We start from the raw sequence: 17803 nt of genomic DNA, 5'->3' as shown, positions 1-17803 counted from the left end.
AGTATGAAGGCAGTGAAAGCTTACAGTATTTATACAGTGAACAAAGAACATTTTCTTAAATGCATCACTCACTAGCTGTTCTAAGGGCAAAATCATCCCCATGATCCTTCACTGGCTTGATTGGTTCAATTAATATACTGATGAAAATAAAATGAGACAAAAAAACTAACAAACCCAATTCTACACATCCAGCAGAGTTAAAAAATAAGCCAGTGTTATTTAATACTAAAATGTGTGATCCTTGCTGCTGTTAGTAAGTTCAAAGATCCCTCTGAGGCTGATCAACATTTTCCAAATCAGGTGCTGAACTTTTAGAGATGCTGAGCTCCCTCCACTTTGTCAAGTCCACCCGAAAAAATCAGGCCACTTGGTTAGGGGCCTGGCTTAACGCCTCCAAGTTCCAAAATTTTGGCCTCTGTTCTAAGCTCCTCCCTTTGGGCCCTCCACTATTTGAATCCCTATAATAACAAAGCACAATGGCACTGATCAGACTGAGAACTGTAATTGTTAACTTCCACTCTTGTTTCACCATCTCTCGGAGTATTTAAAAATGAGCCCCAGGAGACCTTACAGGGATTCTTAATCCCACCAAAGAGGGAGGAAGCCATTTTGGTCCATCATGCCACACCTTTAAAAACATCCATTTACTTTGAAAAATGCAGACTGACGTGAAATCGTTCTTGGCTGCTTCTTCCCATCCATTTTGGCAGAAATTCTTACAACTTTACAGATACCCCAAGCATAAAACGGTCACCCTACGGCAGACTCTGCTACCTCAGCACACTGCCAAGGGGCCCAGGCAGTGGACAGAATGCAGAACTCCTGCATGGGTGTTCACCCTCTAGCTCCAGGTATACAGGTGGGGTTTGTCACTCATGCAAAGCCCATTTATTCAGGTGTTGCACATAAACAAACTTTAGCCCTAAGGCAGCATAAGAAAACATGAGTTAAATGGTTTCTTCACAGCGCTTGTCGTGTGAATGCAGATTTAGGCATTTTTAGACACATACAAATGTATGCAGATTAAATTTCTTGAAGTGGTTATTGTAAATATGCAATAGTCACTGCTAGTACCTTTGCACTGGCTTTCTTTGAATAATCATTTGCCTTCTTTTAAAGTTACACAAAGCTGCAGTTTGACCCACAAATCCCTATAATTTCCCTTTGTTAATTAAAAAAAATGTCCTTGTTGAGACGTATGTGCTAAGTTTTAGCTAATTTTTACTGCTAAGTTTTAACTTTATAATACGGCTTGCAGTGGAAATAAGAAGAGGACATTACAGAAGTACACAGAATAATTAATAAAATGAAGGACTAAATGATTGAATTTGCCTGGAGCTGTTTATTCCCCCTCTCATAATACAAGAGCAAGGGGACATTCAGTGAAACTGAGAGTTAACTTTAACACTGATATAAGGAAATACCTTTTTACACAACATAATTGATCTGCAGAACTCAATGCCAAAGGAAAACATTGAGGTTACAGCGTGACAGGTTTAAAAAAAGATTAGACATTTATATGGATCAGAAGAACACCGAGTTACATTAGATAGGATTGTAAACCTCATGCTCCACGCCATAAACCATCGACTGACAGCTGAAATCTGGAAACTTGTACTTCGGGCTGGTAATTCTGTAATTGTTCATTTCATGGCTTCTTATGCCTTCCTCTGAAGCATTTGGCATCAGCCACAGTCAGAGGCAGGATACTCGACAGATAGACCAGTAGTCTGATCTGGAATGGCAATTTCTATGTTCCAAAAAGCTGCCACACCCCATATTGGAGTAAAAGTGATGAGCACAGTTGCAACTAAAATGTCACTCCAATGAAATGAATAAGCAGCAGGTGTAAAAACAAACATAAGGACGTATTTCTTCACATAATGCAGTCAACCTGTGCAACTCGTTGCCAGGGGATGTTGTGAAGGCAAAAATATAACTGGGTTAAAAAAAGTAGTAGATAAGTTCCTGGAGGATCGGTCCATCAATGGTTATTAGCCAAGATAGTAAAGGACGCAACTCATGCTCTGGGTGTCCCTAAACCTTTGACTGCCAGAAGCTGGGACTGGATGATCACTTGATAATTGCCCTGTTCTGTTCATTCCTTCTGAAGCATCTGGTACCGGTCACTGTCAGAAGACAGGACACAGGAGTAGAAGGACCATGAGACTGACCTGTATGGCCATTCTTATTCCGTTGTTTTTAATCCAAATAGTGGAATGCACTAGCAGAAGGAGACTGTCTTGAATCACTCATATTCCTCACCACCTCGCAGGCTCAGGATGGGAGAGTTCTAAATTACCTGCTTACATTGTGGAACTCTTTATACTGAAGTTTTTTTTGTATGTGTCACAATGTTGTAAGAAATTCACTGTAACCAGAACTGAAATTTGTATTGGCCACCAAAACCACTCAGGACTTTCAGTCTATTTGACCGGGCACAGAGTTTCACTGTACTAGAGTTCATGAGACGTGGCTTCCAATAGTGTAATTCAACAGTACGGTATTTCCCCTAACTATTCCTCAGTTACTTCCCTACTTACAAATTAGCAAATAAAGAGTGGGTTATTCAATGCTCTGCTTAAACTTGGAATAGAGGGGCAGGCAAAAAGATTGGGCCTGGGTCTGCTCTCACTTACAATGGTGTAACTCCACTGAAGTCAACAGGGTTCCTTTTGAACGGACATTGCCGTACGCAAGATCAGAATCAGGCATCTTGTACACTATTCAAATCATCCAAATATCCCCAACTGCTGAGCCTCCTGGAAGTGCAAATTCCCTTGGTTGGAACTAAGGGGAGAGGGAGGAATTGTATTTGGACACTTATGGCTTCCAACTGCAAAAATGTAATGGAGAAAAACATTCATTTTTTAAAAAACATAATACACTTGTAAAGTTTATTCAAATACACTTTTTCTTGCTCTGAAGAAAAATCAAAATTCTTGCTTCTCCAAAGGCAACAAGATCTCACACAATGAGCAGCGGGTGGACAGATAGATTATTTAGTCAACTCAGGATAAAATTAAACGGCTGTGTCAGAACACACACACTAGTATTCAGTTTCTTTCCAAAACCTGGAGTAACTAATTACATAGTGCAATTCCTCACATTAGAGCCCAGTAAAGGATGCAAACAGTACGTAATGATATGTTAATGGAAAAGTTCAATCTTTCTCCTTTAGTAAACACTTTAAGTCAGTGCTATGGACCTGGGATTCCTAGAGCACGCTCTACAGCACAAAGTGAGAACACTGGTGAAATGAGTTGGGAGCGGGGGAGGAGGGTTTTGAAACAATACTGTGTATAAAATCCCTGATCATAAATATTAAAGCTGCGTCTGGTACTGATCAGCCACTTACAATGAAAATGTCATTTCTGGTAAGTTCTACACACCCGGACGATAATACCTCACCTTCCACCGTTTGGACCTCATTCGGAAAAAAAAGTACATTACCATTAAAAATAAGGATGATGCTACATAAAGTACAACACACAGACTCATGTCTATGTTAGAAAATCCAATCCCTAAGAAAGACACAGACGGCTTGGTCTCTTTATGGATAACTGATTCGATTGCATTTTTACCTCTATCTCTGACAGGTCCGTTATTTGCTATTAATTTATCTAAGACCTTAGATTTTGAATCCAACATATTTTGTTGATCCAGGATCTTGTCGTCTTTGTTTCCATTTGTTTTCTTGGGTAAATTTTTGTCTTTTCTCTCTCTCACATCCCCAACTTCTATTTCATTAGCGTTAACCTGGCCTTCCATGTATTTATATAGAATATTTTCATTGTGATAGTGATGCTTCAAGAATTGTAGCACTTGGGCCTCATTCCAGCTGTGTAATCCTTTAATTTCATCATGGCACTCAGGACAGAGATCTGGAGTTGGCCACTGAACTTTAGGAAATTTTGGATCTTCACTCGGATCACCTAAGTAAGGAAAAAGAGAAAATACAAATACTGTCCATCTGCTCATCTGAAACTGAGGAGACTATTTTCCGTTTAATGCAAGTAGTAAGCTTAGTTTAAGGGAACAATAAAAGCCACACTTAAAAAGCTACAGTCAACATGTTTATACTAATCTAAGAATGATCAAGAATGAATTTTGAAACGAATCCAAAGCCTTCCTTGCTGAAATGTTAATTTTCATATTCTCAGTTACTGCTTTTTTCTTGGAGGACACAAACATTAAATTATGACAGTCTCTCTGTAACAGGAGAGCAGTTCACAAATGCTACAGTTTTAGCGATGATAAAAAAACACTCAATCAAATGCATTTCCAGGAGTTAATTTAAGTTATGGCTCAAAATGAACTGCTCTTCTGTGCACAGTACTATGTAGTCCTGAAGCCTAGTTTTTGGCAAGATGCTTCAAGGCTATTCAAAGTCTTGTAAATATATTTTCAAATTTCTATAGATACTGGCAACAATTCCATCCTTACCTTGCTTATTTCAGAAGTCTGTTTTACTACTATAGCAAACCATTTTCAGTACTTTGATAATGGTTTTTATACATTTAAAAGTTAACAAGCAAACAAACATTTTAAATGTATAAGCGTTTCTCTTGGACTCGATTCAATTTTAGTGTTTCAATTTCTCATAGCAGCAGCCATCATTCTGTCTTAATTGGTGGTAGCTGTCTTCCATAGCTAGTATTGGACTTTGTCTGCTCTAGAATAAACTCCTTGAACTTCAGTTAGGTATTTTTAAAACAAAAATCCTTATCTGGTTGAAAAAACTAACATGGCTACAGTGTCTATACAAGCACCTCTGATTTTGATAATACATTTATTGTTCAAAAATTTCACAAAACTATGCTAATACACAACAGGAAATAACTATTAGTAGAATTCACTAAGTGGCTTTTAGAGAGAGCCCTACCCGTTGTAAAGTTCCTACAACCCACCACAAACTATAGATGAATCCTAAATTACAGTCCGAAAGAGAAAACAGATTTTAACAAATTTAGCACATATCATTTGGCATTCTTTGCAATGCATGTTCAAAATTTGTACTACAAGGGACTTTGACCAACTGTTGCATCACTCAAAGCAGCATCTTAGTGAACTCTCCAAGGAGAAAATATTTTTTTCTCAACTATTATATTCTATCTTGACAATACTTAGCAATCTATTGTAAAGAAAAAGACTCCAATTTTTCCCTTTACCCCCTCATACGTTGGTAACATGCATTACAGGGAAATTGTATCTAATATGTTGCGTGCTTCTCCTGCTTGGAGGCACAAGACAAAATGTTTGTATTCAAAACAATATTTAAAAACATCACATATCTTGGGAATGCAACTTACCCAGAAAATAAACACAATGTTGTACATTTGAATTGTAAGTAATGTTACATACACTAATCCATAACAGCAGACAGGTACCAAGTGCAAATAGAAACCAATTTTCTTTAGTGCTTTTAGTTATAGGACACCAGTGCAACACAATGGATTAAATACAACCTAATAGTTTCATGGTGTTTTAGTCCAATTGTTATAACAAAAGCTCTATAGGGAAACAAATCTTGATTGAAGAATAATATTAGTTTATTCAGTTATTGATTTATGAATAGTTTAAGCCATTCTACACCAAGGAACTGAATCCTGTTCAATTATGATCATCTTCTCAATTACATTTCTCTAGTGATTTTTGTATTCCCAGCTAGAACAAAATGAAAACAGGTTTTAATGGTGATCTAAAACATTCTGGAAAGAATTGTAATTATTCTCGTTGACAGATTAGTAAGTAGCTAAGCTGCATTGCTCAGTTTCAAGCAGGCTTTGAAACGCACGCTGGAAGGACATCTCATCACGCAGCAGGTGGAACTTCAGAAAAACTGATGCTCTTGAGAACAATGGAGCTTCCACCACACACATTATTGTACCCTGAACCATTGTGACCTGAAGAGCGGTGTGCCTTAAATGGAAGTTTTACTCACGCTGCAGTTATTTCTGTTGGAATTGGAAATGTGCCCTGTGATCAGTTCTAGTAACTTTTGAACACCCCCAGAAGTCAGACCACTATTTGTTCAAATTACATTGTGTAACAGTACTATCATCATAGCCACCAGACCAAAGCTAGTTTTGGTACATGCCAGATCTCCCATACCTGCAAGCCTGTCATTCACTACATTGTGCTTCTCCCACAGCCAGAGAACAGCCTTGTCTAGGGTTTTCACGGAATCCATGGATTCTTTAGCCATCTCTTCAAAATGCTGTGCACAAGCCTTGCACCCCAAAAAGTGCTGAATATACCTCCGCATGATCTGTAGGACCACTTGGGGATTATCCTCAAAACCTGGAAAGAGCAATGGGTCCCTGTTAGCAGCACCTGAACAAACACAGCTTCCAACATTTTTTCACCTGCACAAGCAAGATACATAGCACACCAAAATAAAAATGAATCATGGGGGGCGGGAAGAGAAGGAACTGTTGCCCCCTGTTGGTTCCACACAATGTTGCTGGCATTTCAAATTTAGAATGTTGCTTTTATTTTACAGATGTTCCTTTATGTGGATATCCATCGTCCAAGTGAGCTCACACAACAACTGCACCTCAGGGAATCACAACTGAGGTGGACAGTGAACAGTTTTGCATAAATAGTTCTACTGCCTAATAAAACTAGCTATTTATACAAATAAAACCTTGTTGTAAACAAATACTAGACAGACACAGAGTATTAAAGATATCTGACTCTACAAAGGTGAACTGAATGCAGGAAGGATAACATTATATATACACACCTCTACCTCGATATAATGCTGTCCTCGGGAGCCAAAAAAATCTTACCGCGTTATATCGAACTTGCTTTGATCCACCGGGGTGCGCAGCCCTGCCCCGCCCCGCCCCCCCGGAGCACTGCTTTACCGCGTTATATCCAAATTCGTGTTATATCAGGTCGCATTATATCGGGGTAGAGGTGTATGTATCAAAAGCTAATCAATGGTGTTCACTTATTTCCCCTTTCCAAAGATACTTTGCCAATACAGAGAAGAAAGTCAGTTACAAGATCTATGTGCAGCACAGATGGTAAAACACTTTTCTCAGAAGCTCAAGTCACAGTGTAAGATTTGGCATTGTGAAGCCAAGTGTAGTTTCTTTATATAGCAAGTGATTTTTACAAAAAAAGAGTATACTCACTCCAAGACCTCTTTCAATGACTGAATGAACACATAATGTCAATTCAATATTAAATTTGAGCTCAGATACTATAATGTTGGGTGACCTTATTTAAAAAAAACCAAACAAACAGCAAAACCCCTCAAACAGGTAAAGATGTCTCTGTAGCCACAATCCGCCTCTCACCTTTCATTAATATTTTCTGTAAGTTGAGGAACACAAATATTGCATTCTCACTACATTTACATAAACACAAAGGCATACATATATGTATATTTAATACAGTGACTTTATTTAAGTAACACTTATAAAAATAAGAATTTTGGAATGATTTTCTGGTAGAATCATGACTATTGGTTCATAGTGTTTACATGCTCATGCTGAAGATACATGAGTGATTATGTAGTGCAGAAAAACTGCAAAGCCCTCTGCAAACGAAGAGCCTTATCCTGTCGTTATGACTGCATACAGTGTTTACAAGTAGTCCTTATTCAAATTCCATGGGCCCGTAGTCAGTAAACAGAGTGGTCTTACAGTACTTCTCAAAGATTTAATTGTAGAGTAGCGTAGAGATGTCTGACCAGTACTTAACTTGTCTTGTAAAACATACTGTAGTATATTTACTAGTATACTATGAATTATCACAAATAATTAACGTAAAAACCTTTGCCAAATGTAGTACATTTTGTGAAGTAGCATCCTGGATTGAATTGATTGACTGAATTAGCAACTACTGTAGCTGAACAAAAATTCAACAATCTACAATGGAATGAGATACAGTAAGGTTCTACCATAATTGATTACAGCATTTAATTGAATATATATTTCTAAAGGCATATACAAAATTTTATTTACATTTACTAATGTTAAATATAATTATATTTGAAGTACTTTAATTTCAAAACAGTTCTGTAGTGCATCTACAACCTCCTGCACTTTTCATTGGAAAAATTGTTAGCACAAGCTATTAAAAATATTAACTGTTCACGTACTCCAGAAACACATGCACAAGGATCTATTCATAAAACACATGTAAGCAACAAAACAGCAGCATTATGCTGTAAACATGAAAGCTCAAAGATAAAAAGAAATTATTTGAAACCAAAGAGAAGTAATAAATGGTGAACAATCTCTACTCAGACATTCAATATCTGTGATTGAACAGACATGTATAAATAAAAAAAACAACTGAGATTAAAGCAGATTAAATGTGAGTATTAAAAGAACTGCTGAAAAATAAATTTTAGAAAGCCAACATGAATTTCAGGCAAGACAAAACTATTACTAAGCAACAGTATTTTAAAGATTGATCTTTTAATTTTTTTAAACAAACGCAGTTTATGCTATTCTTCAGGTTACTGGCAAACTCAGCCCCTTTACATAGGAGCAAAGAATCACATGCAGATTTAACCATATGCATTAACTCTTAAAATTCTAAATCCTTGAAATCTCAAGTGTCACAATGTTCATCTTTTGACGGTTTCTTGTGATTTTATTGATTTACAGATTCTTGAGAAAATATGGATGTTATCAATAAAGCAAATATAGGACCTCATCCTGGAAAACCTTACACGTGTAATATTTACTCATGAGAATAGCCCCATCATCTCAACACGGCAGCTCATATAACTAAGGATTTGCAGGACTGAATTCTTGCAATGATTTTAAGCACTAAGATTCCACTAGATTCCTTTACACCGATCCTGTTGCAGGATCAGACCACACAGTCCCACATTTTAACAATGTGTCTGCAAATATATATTGAAGGAAACGATATGTTAGGAAAACGAGAGCAAATTCACCTTAGCTAACAGACTCTACAAGAAACTAGAATTACCAAGAAAATACCGTTGCTTATAAAAAATCCAAACGCAAAATGGCTCATTTTGTTTGTTTTTCTTTTATCAGCCCAGAGATGGATCTTCTATTAACATCTGCCATGTATCATCATGTAATCCTTCTTTTCTCTTTCCTCCCAAACTACTGCAATTCAGGGTAACCCTAATCTTTAAAGTGGACAAGAATCATAAAACCCTACCTGTGGTGGGAAGGATTAGGGAGTGCATCATGCTTTTTAGTAGATGGGATTTAAACAAGCAATAAGGAGAGGAAAACCTCCCAAGACATAATCCGACAGTCTCAGACTGACCCAATTCTTTCACCATAAGAAGTGATCATCAAATATCTGCCCCGTTTTAAATTGATAGTTAAGTGTACTGAAGATTTTTCAGGTTCTCGAGTATACTTTAAATTTCTGCCTTCTTTGAAAACACACTTGCAATATAGAAGCAATTTAAGATGCAATTTTGCATGGTTAAATTATGGAGAACAAAAAAGAAAAATCATACTGCTAAACTACAGCATTTTTGTGGCAAGTGGAATGAGTGAACAAAGAGCACTGGGAGGTGTAAATTATACCGGCTAAACTAATTGCCTAAACTAATTGTCCATTTGTTTTACAAAGTCTCTCTCAAACAGGTATATCAGCAAAAAAGGTACAAACCTCCATATTCTCTATCACTAAATAGTCCGTCCTAACTGATGGAAACCAAAGTGGATTTTTAGCATACAGAGCATTTGGGGCCATAATTAAGGGAAAATGATTGCCTCAATTTTAATTGGGTAGTTTCCAACCTCAGATTATTCTTGCCCTATTCCTGAAAAGATGATTTGAAAGGTATTCCATAATTTATCCATTTGCTATAACATTTCTAGAACTCTTCCATTACATTGCTTTGACATTATAATCAGCGCAAATATTTTAAAAATACAACAGAGCAAGAATAAAATACTGTCCTCCTGTCAAATATGAAATTTTCTAAACCATTTTGTTTTAGCATCAATAATTCAGTCTTCTAACCATGATGGAAATAAAATGTACATCTGACCAACAATGTATACGAGCTTCTTAAATATGAATCGATACCAAGATTTCATACCCCCTGTGGTTTTAAAAGACAAGCAATTATTTGGCGGGTCTGCTATTAAAGAAGAAATATCACAAACTTTGGGCACAAACTTTCATGGTTGACCTACAATATGAAAATGCAATTGAAATAATTATTCAGTCCTATGATTTAGAATATGATGTATCCTAACAAACAGATTTGCATACCCCCTCTCCCCACACACTCCATTGGGAAAAACATCAGTTCAGTGTTTCAAAGACATTCTCACTCATCAGTGTTTCATTTTTCTCCATCTTCAAGGCCATATACCTTACTTAACCAATCCTTCAGGGGAGAAGAGATGGCCATTGCTCCTTTCAGAGCCCATCAACACAGTTCTTGAGTCAACCAGAAGGGTTGCAGCAGATATGCCCTGACCCCTACTGGTCTAGAACTGAAAAACTGAGCCTTGGATGTCAATGTCCTCCATGGAGCTGGATTGCATCTTTTATTAAAGCCTGTGTGTGTGATCTCTGAGCAGAGATTTATTCAAATCCAGTATCTGTTATGCTAATTTATGCACAGCTAGATTGCCACATCAAGATCTCCCCTCCTTTTGTTCTTCTGCATAACTGCTGCTTACCTGTGTTGATCAAGGCTTTTGGTCGAACTGCAGCTTGAACAGTTAAGGTGTGGAACAGCTTCCAGAGGGAACAGGTATAACCTCTTAGCTCCGGTCTGCTCCCCTGACAGCCAACCCACTGAATGTGGTTAGTGAGGAATATTCCAGAAATCTGAAAAGAAAATATTCTTTAAAATGTGTCCAGTCTGAGACCAGATTACTTAAAAATGACACTTTCCTACTGAACTTATCACGTCTGTTAATTGCTCCTGAACGTACAAGATAGTTCTGGTATGTGTGCACCTCTTCTTGTTGTGTTTACCTGGTAATTTCAATAAGTCAGTTAAAAGAAACAGACCTTTATGCACGTGTGACTAGTAGAAAAAGGCCTTAGACAAGCAAGCCTATACAGCCAAACATGTACAATGCTGATATTACAGGTTGATGTTTGGACATTCTTTTAGTTGAGTATTATCTTCTGGTTAAATAGAAGGTATGTCTACACTGACAGTGGTGTGTGGAGTACAGACACTGCCTGAAAAGCTAGCACAGGTATCAACAGCAGTGTTGATGATGAACACAGCTTAGGTGAGTAGAATAAATGTTCTTAATGCCTGAACCCCCAGGTTCCATGCCTTAGTTCGCTCTCTCCATTCCCCCCATGTCTACGCTGCAATTTTCAGTAGTGTAGTTTCCTGCTTCTGGAGCATTTCCCCACCACAGTGAAAGGCTCCAGCCGGGGGGAAGGGGTGGGGCAGGGAAAGGCTTTGGCTGCTCCCCATGGCATGCAGCTACACACTGCAGTGACAAGTGTGGACACAGCCTGCCTTTCACTGTGGTGCACAGCTACACACGCAGTGCCTGTACTCCGCACACCACTGTCTACACTGACATAACCTTCGTTAATGTATTTTCCCAGCTAGCACCTTTCAAAAAAAAGAGAAAAAAAAAAGGCAGTTTAATGAAATGCTCAGTTCAGATCAGAATGGCCCAAACCTGTAAGATGAAGTTCTCAATTCCCCTGAAGTGAAAGGGAACTGAGGGTACCCAGTGCTCCACAGACACTCAGCACATTCCAGGACCAGCCTCCAAATGTATTAGTTAACATTACTGTTAATGACAATAGATCCTAACTTAAAAAAAAGATGATCCATTTGTGACAGTGTATTAAGTTGAAGCTATTAAATTCATGCTTAAAGGAACTTAGAATTTAAGTAGTCTGGGCTATTCTAATGTACTGTTATTAGTGTGATGGAAAATATTAGTCATCCTAATTTGTAAGATACTTTACAAAAACACTAGACAAAGAATTTTTTTTTAATTCTCCTCAACACCTAGTTTCTGAAAAGTCTTCAGGGTTAATGTAAAATCAGAATGGCTAACTTTGCCAGCTTTTAAACTCTGGCCTTCAGGACAATCACAGTGCTGGCAATAACTGGTCCAATTCAAAGTCCTAAAAATCCCATTCATCAGAGGAGAAGGAAATAAAGAGGGAGGTGTGCCTCAGCATACAATAAATGTGTGGAATTGATTTGTGCTGCCCTTCTCTGCCAATGCCAATATGAAAGGCAATGTTCATATTTGTGTGTGTGTGTGTGTGTGTGTGTGTGTGTGTGTGTGTGTGTCTCTTTTAAAGGATATTGAGCAAACATTTTCATCAGAGTCGCTGAATTATCTGAGCATGCAAAGGAAAGATCTGTAACATCAGAGACTGCACGTTCATACACAGAGGACTGTGCTATGCTGCACTGTACTTCATGTCTCTCATTTAAGTTCCTTCATGGGGATTTTTTTCTGGTTAATGAATTCACTTTATTTCCATTTTAACCTTCTTATAACTGCATTATGCTCGAGGGAGGCATCAGTAAGTGGTGTCTTGGATTTATACAGAACCTTATCCTTTACTAATTCTGTATTTTATGCTGGAAACTAGTAACAGCTTACCCGCATTTTGTTGTTGACCAGATCTAGGATAGCATCATAAGGGATTTTGTCTAATGGAAGGCTCACCAGCCACTCTTGCAAGGTCTCTAACAACTTCACCACGGGCTGACGGCCAGGAAATAACTAATGGAAATAAGAAAGTACCCATAGATTTTAAAGCACTCATTACGGTGAGACCAATTCATGTTTTAAAATGTTTTTACTTCTTAAAAGCTTTAATTAAACTTGCCATACTAGATTTTTTGTTACATACAATTGGAATTAATCACTTATTATATTTTTCAGTAAATACCCACTTTGCATTAATTTAACATCTGTACACATACTTAGCTCACCACTGAAATGCAGCTGGTATTTTACAGCAAACGCAAACATAATACAGCAGTTTAAGACAGAATATGAAGAAAATTGTATCCCAGCTGCAGGGAGAATTCAGCGTGGCAGAATACACCACAAGATGGAATTTTGGCAGGCACTTCCAGAGGACTTTTAATGTTCAGGACCTCGTTTTCACACCTCTCCTGAATGATACCAGCCCCTAATAGAAATAAATAATAATAATGCCAGAGTATTGGTTCAATCCTGACTCAAGTGGAAGAGTGTCACAATGCTCCCTACAAAACTATGGCGATTTCCCATCAAACTTTTGACTCAATCTGACCCTACTTTATTTGAGATGTAATGTCACTTCTAAAATTGGAAATACACCTCTGCCTCGATATAATGCTGTCCTCAGGAGCCAAAAAATCTTACCACGTTATAGGTGAAACCGCGTTATATCAAACTTGCTTTGATCCACTGGAATGCGCAGGCCCGGCCCTCCCCCGGAGCGCTGCTTTACCGCATTATATCCGAATTCGTGTTATATCGGGTCGTGTTATATCGGGGTAGAGGTGTATATTGTAATTTGTAAGTCTACTTTCATGTTATTACAGTTTGGGGCTTCTTAATTTCCAAAAGCTTTTCAGTTCTCTCTTGGGAACTGACCTTTTTAAAAAAACAAAAAAACAAATCAGTTCTGGACAATGATGCATAAACCTGTAAACTGCTCTGACTATACTGCACATAGCATCAAAGACCTCAGCCACAAGTAAAGACAACACTTGGGATGCAAATTTCCCATCAGTGACACAGATGGAGGACAAGACAAACTGCACCATACTGCTGTCTTTGAGGAGTTGTAAAGAGGGTTGCTTCCAATGGTGCTTTTCAGTATTATTTATGAGGAATACAGGTCCCAATCCAACTGGTCCAGATCAATTTCAATTTGGGTACGTACACTTTGCATACTTAAATGCCTCATGCTGTTTCAACTGCATATGGGAGTCTATACACAACAGCTTAGGATAGGAAGCAGAAATGCTCCATGTTAAAAAGTTCCAAAGGTAGCAGCATTTCAACAGTAGGGAAAGTTGTCCCTATGTCTGCTTATCAGACATGTAGAGAACATTACAATGGGAGATGCTATAGAAATGAAAATGAGCAGTAACTGTTCAATTGTTTATAAGATATGTCCTGGCAGATAACTGGTTCCTTCCAACTATTTGATTCATGATCCAGTGTTTGCTCTCCTCTTCTGGCTCTTCTTCTAGCCCAGAGCTCTCTTAATTGGTTTAATGAAAAACTCTTGAGCAGCAACTGTTTTCTTTGCTATCTGCATAACACCTAGAACAGAGAGCCCTAACCCTTGATTTGGGGTTCCTATAAACTACCGTAATATGAGTAAACTGTACACAACTGAAATACTGATACTGTATATGGTAGATATTATCTATGTACTTAAAGTTATAACATCTTCCCAAAGTAATGCTGACCAGTGGAAACGTCAGGGGAAACAAAGAAGCATATGGCATGTGAATCCCATTTTAGCTGCACTCATAATAGAGGATCTGAGACAGGTATCAGTCTTATGGAGGATTCGAAAGAAAGGGCTACTGCAAGTTGCACAAATAGCCAAGAAACTAATCCTACAACAATGAAAATCCCTGAGCAGGAGATAGGAGCACAGACTCTAGTGACTTCGCAGCACTATAAATGCTTTTATGAGGCTAGTGTACAAAGTCCTAAAATCTAAGTTCACATAGATGTTTTTATTAATTGATCACAAAATATTTAGTTTAAAAAGGAGTTAAGTTCTTAAAAACAAAACCTCAAATGCATCTGATATAAACTATGCATCAGTGCAGTATGCTATATTTTCTGAAGTCCTTTGGTGTAAAGACCCATACATGAAAGAAATCAGAATTGTGAATAAAATGTGAAATATCAGAAGAGAAATGTTTTTTAAAAAGTGTTAAAAAAAATACAAAAGAAAAAACCCTTCTGCTGCCTAGAAGAGAGCATTCCCCATTTATTCACTAATAGCCAGGAAAATAAATTACATTAGCTGGCCAGGCTCCATCAGGAGGAACAGAGGCTGTTTTAGGGATAATATGATGGACAGATTAGCACTACACTTTCTTAAAGGAAATGAGGCCAGCTAGAGATTTCTGACCTCTGACTGTCAGAGGGGGTAAGAACCTGTCTGACTGATTTTCACATAATGCCAGATACTTGGAAATGTTATATAACTCTTATTGTTCCTCTAAACAGCCATTGATTTGCCTTGTTTACAAACAAATACAATCTGTTAATTACTTGGTAATGAAATACGGAGAGATACAGCAGTTCATGTTTAACTGGGGGTCACTTTTAACGGTTAGAATTTTTCCAAGTCTTCATATCAGACTCACTTTAAAAATGTCTAAACTTTAGGACAAATAAGTCCAAAACAAAGCACCAGCTAAACTCCCATCATCGTCACAGTATCTGAGCACCTCAAACATTGAAGGGTTTATCCTCACAGCACCCATGAGATGACCCTGTTCAGAGTCTTTGAAATATGGGGCTCATCAGCTATGTTCAAAAATCTTGATTAAAGTCAGCTGTATCCATAGAAGTCCAACCTAATTTTCCAAACACTGTATGTGGTCACATCGACACAACAATTTTCAAGTTCCTTTAAGAAATTCCAAGAATCCAGAGTGAGTGGGGAGGGGGGAGAAATAATCTGTGCTCAGTTACAATCATTACCTATCCAGAAAAATCTGAACCACCACCCCAATTTTCACAGGTCTGTCCTGCAAGCCTGGGACAAGCAGAATCCTTATTTTATTCTGAGCCATGCAATGCAACAAAGAGCATTTTAATCCTTCAGGTTTATCCACAGAAGCATAACAGAATTTCTATATCGAAGATACTGTAGAAACCAAAACATGTACATTTTTAAGGGCACTCTGAAAGACATTTTCAGAAGCATAAAATATTCTGTCAAATAGCAAACTTTACATTATATTTGTAAGAGTCAAGTGAATATAATAAAAGATTAGAAGTGTATACCTTGGCAATGACTGTAACAAAATCCTTGAAGGTCTTTAGCTCAGCTCCCTCAAGCGTCTTGTGAGTGGCAAGCTCTACCCTGAGCAGGTAATGCAATCCTGATTCAAGGTCAGCCATGTACAGTTTAGCTCTAAAACACACATATATAACGTTAAAAATCGAGGCAGCTTTCTTTCACTCATTTGCTCACCAGTCATTAAGGTAAAACTGATATGTAGTGGGCACTATTCAAACCTCATAATCTGCAATTTCACAGTGATTGCAGTATCTCCTATTCCAAGTGCAGGAATATACAGTGCAGTGCCTAGTACAGTGAATGTCAAGTTTAATGGCTTCCACAGTACTCTAATTTTAGAACAGCAATTTTATGCCACTAGTTCAGAGACTAGACAAATAAGCACAATTGCATAAAAAGTTATCTTGTGTTTGAGTAAGAACTTTCTGCCTCCCAGCCCAATTTCTCCCTCTAGAGAAATCATAACCCTGACATTATGTCAGCAAGCAAATTGCTGGTGTCGTAACTTGTGACTTCTCTACACAGTTAAATATAAGTAGAGAAGAACAGGCTGTGAGGGGAGAAGCTTTCTGTTTAACAGAAGTATCTTTGAGGAACAATGCCAAGAAAACTGACAATAACAAAAATGAAAATAAACCCATATTAAGAAAGAGGGAATTTAGAAATTCTCTCCAAATGTAGCAGTCTCACTAGAGAGACCTTGTGCACCATAGCATATTTAAGAGTCAGTCAATTACAGAAGATCCCCGATCGCTCTGCCGTCGACTCCAGAACTCCACCGTAGCGAGAGGCAGAAGTGGAGTCGACGGGGGAGCGGCAGCGGTCGACTCACCACCATCCTCACGGCCAGGTAAATTGACCTATGATATGCCGACTTCAGCCACACTATTTGCGTAGCTGAAGTTGCGTATCTTAGGTCGACCCCCCCTCAGTGTAGACGTAGAGTTTGTATCCTTCAGTGCTTTTAGATTACAAGCCCAAGTTAGTACCAAATATAGCAACACAGCAGAACAAACAGAACTGGATACAGACCCGACAGCCTAAAGTTTCAAAAAATTCCTGAAGACCCTTATGTCTTATAACCCACATGATTAAACAGCTGATTTAAGAGAGCTGATCAATCAGAAAACCAGCTTATTCTGATAACAATGGTTGCATAACGACAACAGTACACTTAAAAACACTTGAAAAGCTGCAGTGGAGAACTGGGAAACTTCTGGGTTTTTTTATGAAAAAAAAAAAGTGAGACTCAGTTTCCCCTCTCCCCTCGTATTGTTCTGCCATGTGTGTAGGGGTTAATTATTCCCCAGTAATTTTAGTTCCTGATAATTCATGCATGCTTAGGTGACTTCCACACGGTCACTCCCTTGTCTCAAAAAATAAATTAATATAAATCCCTAGGCAGGTAAACAAGTCTGGAAAGGCACCACATGAGGAAAATGGACTATCCTGCTTTGAACTGGTTGAAAGAGGTTACCAAACAAAGAACCGCCAAGCCTGCTACAGGGGGAAGGTCACTCTCACTGAACTCAAGAACTGACCTAAGGCTGTGACACGAAGGACACACCCTGCAGAAAAGAGTTTGAAATCTACCAGCGTCTCCATGTTGTAGATGGGTGATACCTGGTAAGGGAGGCAGGCATATAAGCTGTTTATTGTTTTCAGGATATGTTTTCTCTATAATGCTTTTGGTTCCAAGTAAATACTTTGATTTATGGAGCTGGCTGGACACTGATTAACCCTGTCATAGCCCCTGGGAGAGAACAAGATGTGAACTAAACTCAGACCTGCTAAAGTGATCACAGTGAATTGCAGGAGGAATTTTAGCCTA

At 38.2% G+C, this 17803-nt stretch overlaps 1 protein-coding gene across 2 annotated transcripts in view; it reads right to left on the bottom strand.

Annotated features, from left to right (window-relative positions):
- Positions 1-2030: 2030 nt before the first annotated feature.
- QSOX2 (quiescin sulfhydryl oxidase 2) overlaps positions 2031-17803 on the bottom strand; it is a 37157-nt gene continuing 21384 nt past the window's right edge. For both annotated transcript variants that reach the window (XM_044992148.1, XM_044992149.1), the window contains exons 8-12: positions 15957-16086; positions 12579-12701; positions 10656-10806; positions 6115-6303; positions 2031-3935 (exon numbers count right to left, since the gene is read on the bottom strand). In XM_044992148.1, coding sequence (XP_044848083.1) covers positions 3385-3935; positions 6115-6303; positions 10656-10806; positions 12579-12701; positions 15957-16086 — 1144 coding nt within the window. In that variant the 3' untranslated portion in view covers positions 2031-3384. The remainder of the gene's footprint in view (positions 3936-6114; positions 6304-10655; positions 10807-12578; positions 12702-15956; positions 16087-17803) is intronic.

The sequence above is a fragment of the Mauremys mutica genome, chromosome 18, assembly GCF_020497125.1.
Source record: "Mauremys mutica isolate MM-2020 ecotype Southern chromosome 18, ASM2049712v1, whole genome shotgun sequence".
Taxonomy (NCBI): Eukaryota; Metazoa; Chordata; order Testudines; family Geoemydidae; genus Mauremys; species Mauremys mutica.
Note: the sequence above shows the minus strand (reverse complement) of the source record. Positions and strands in the feature narration are given on the sequence as shown.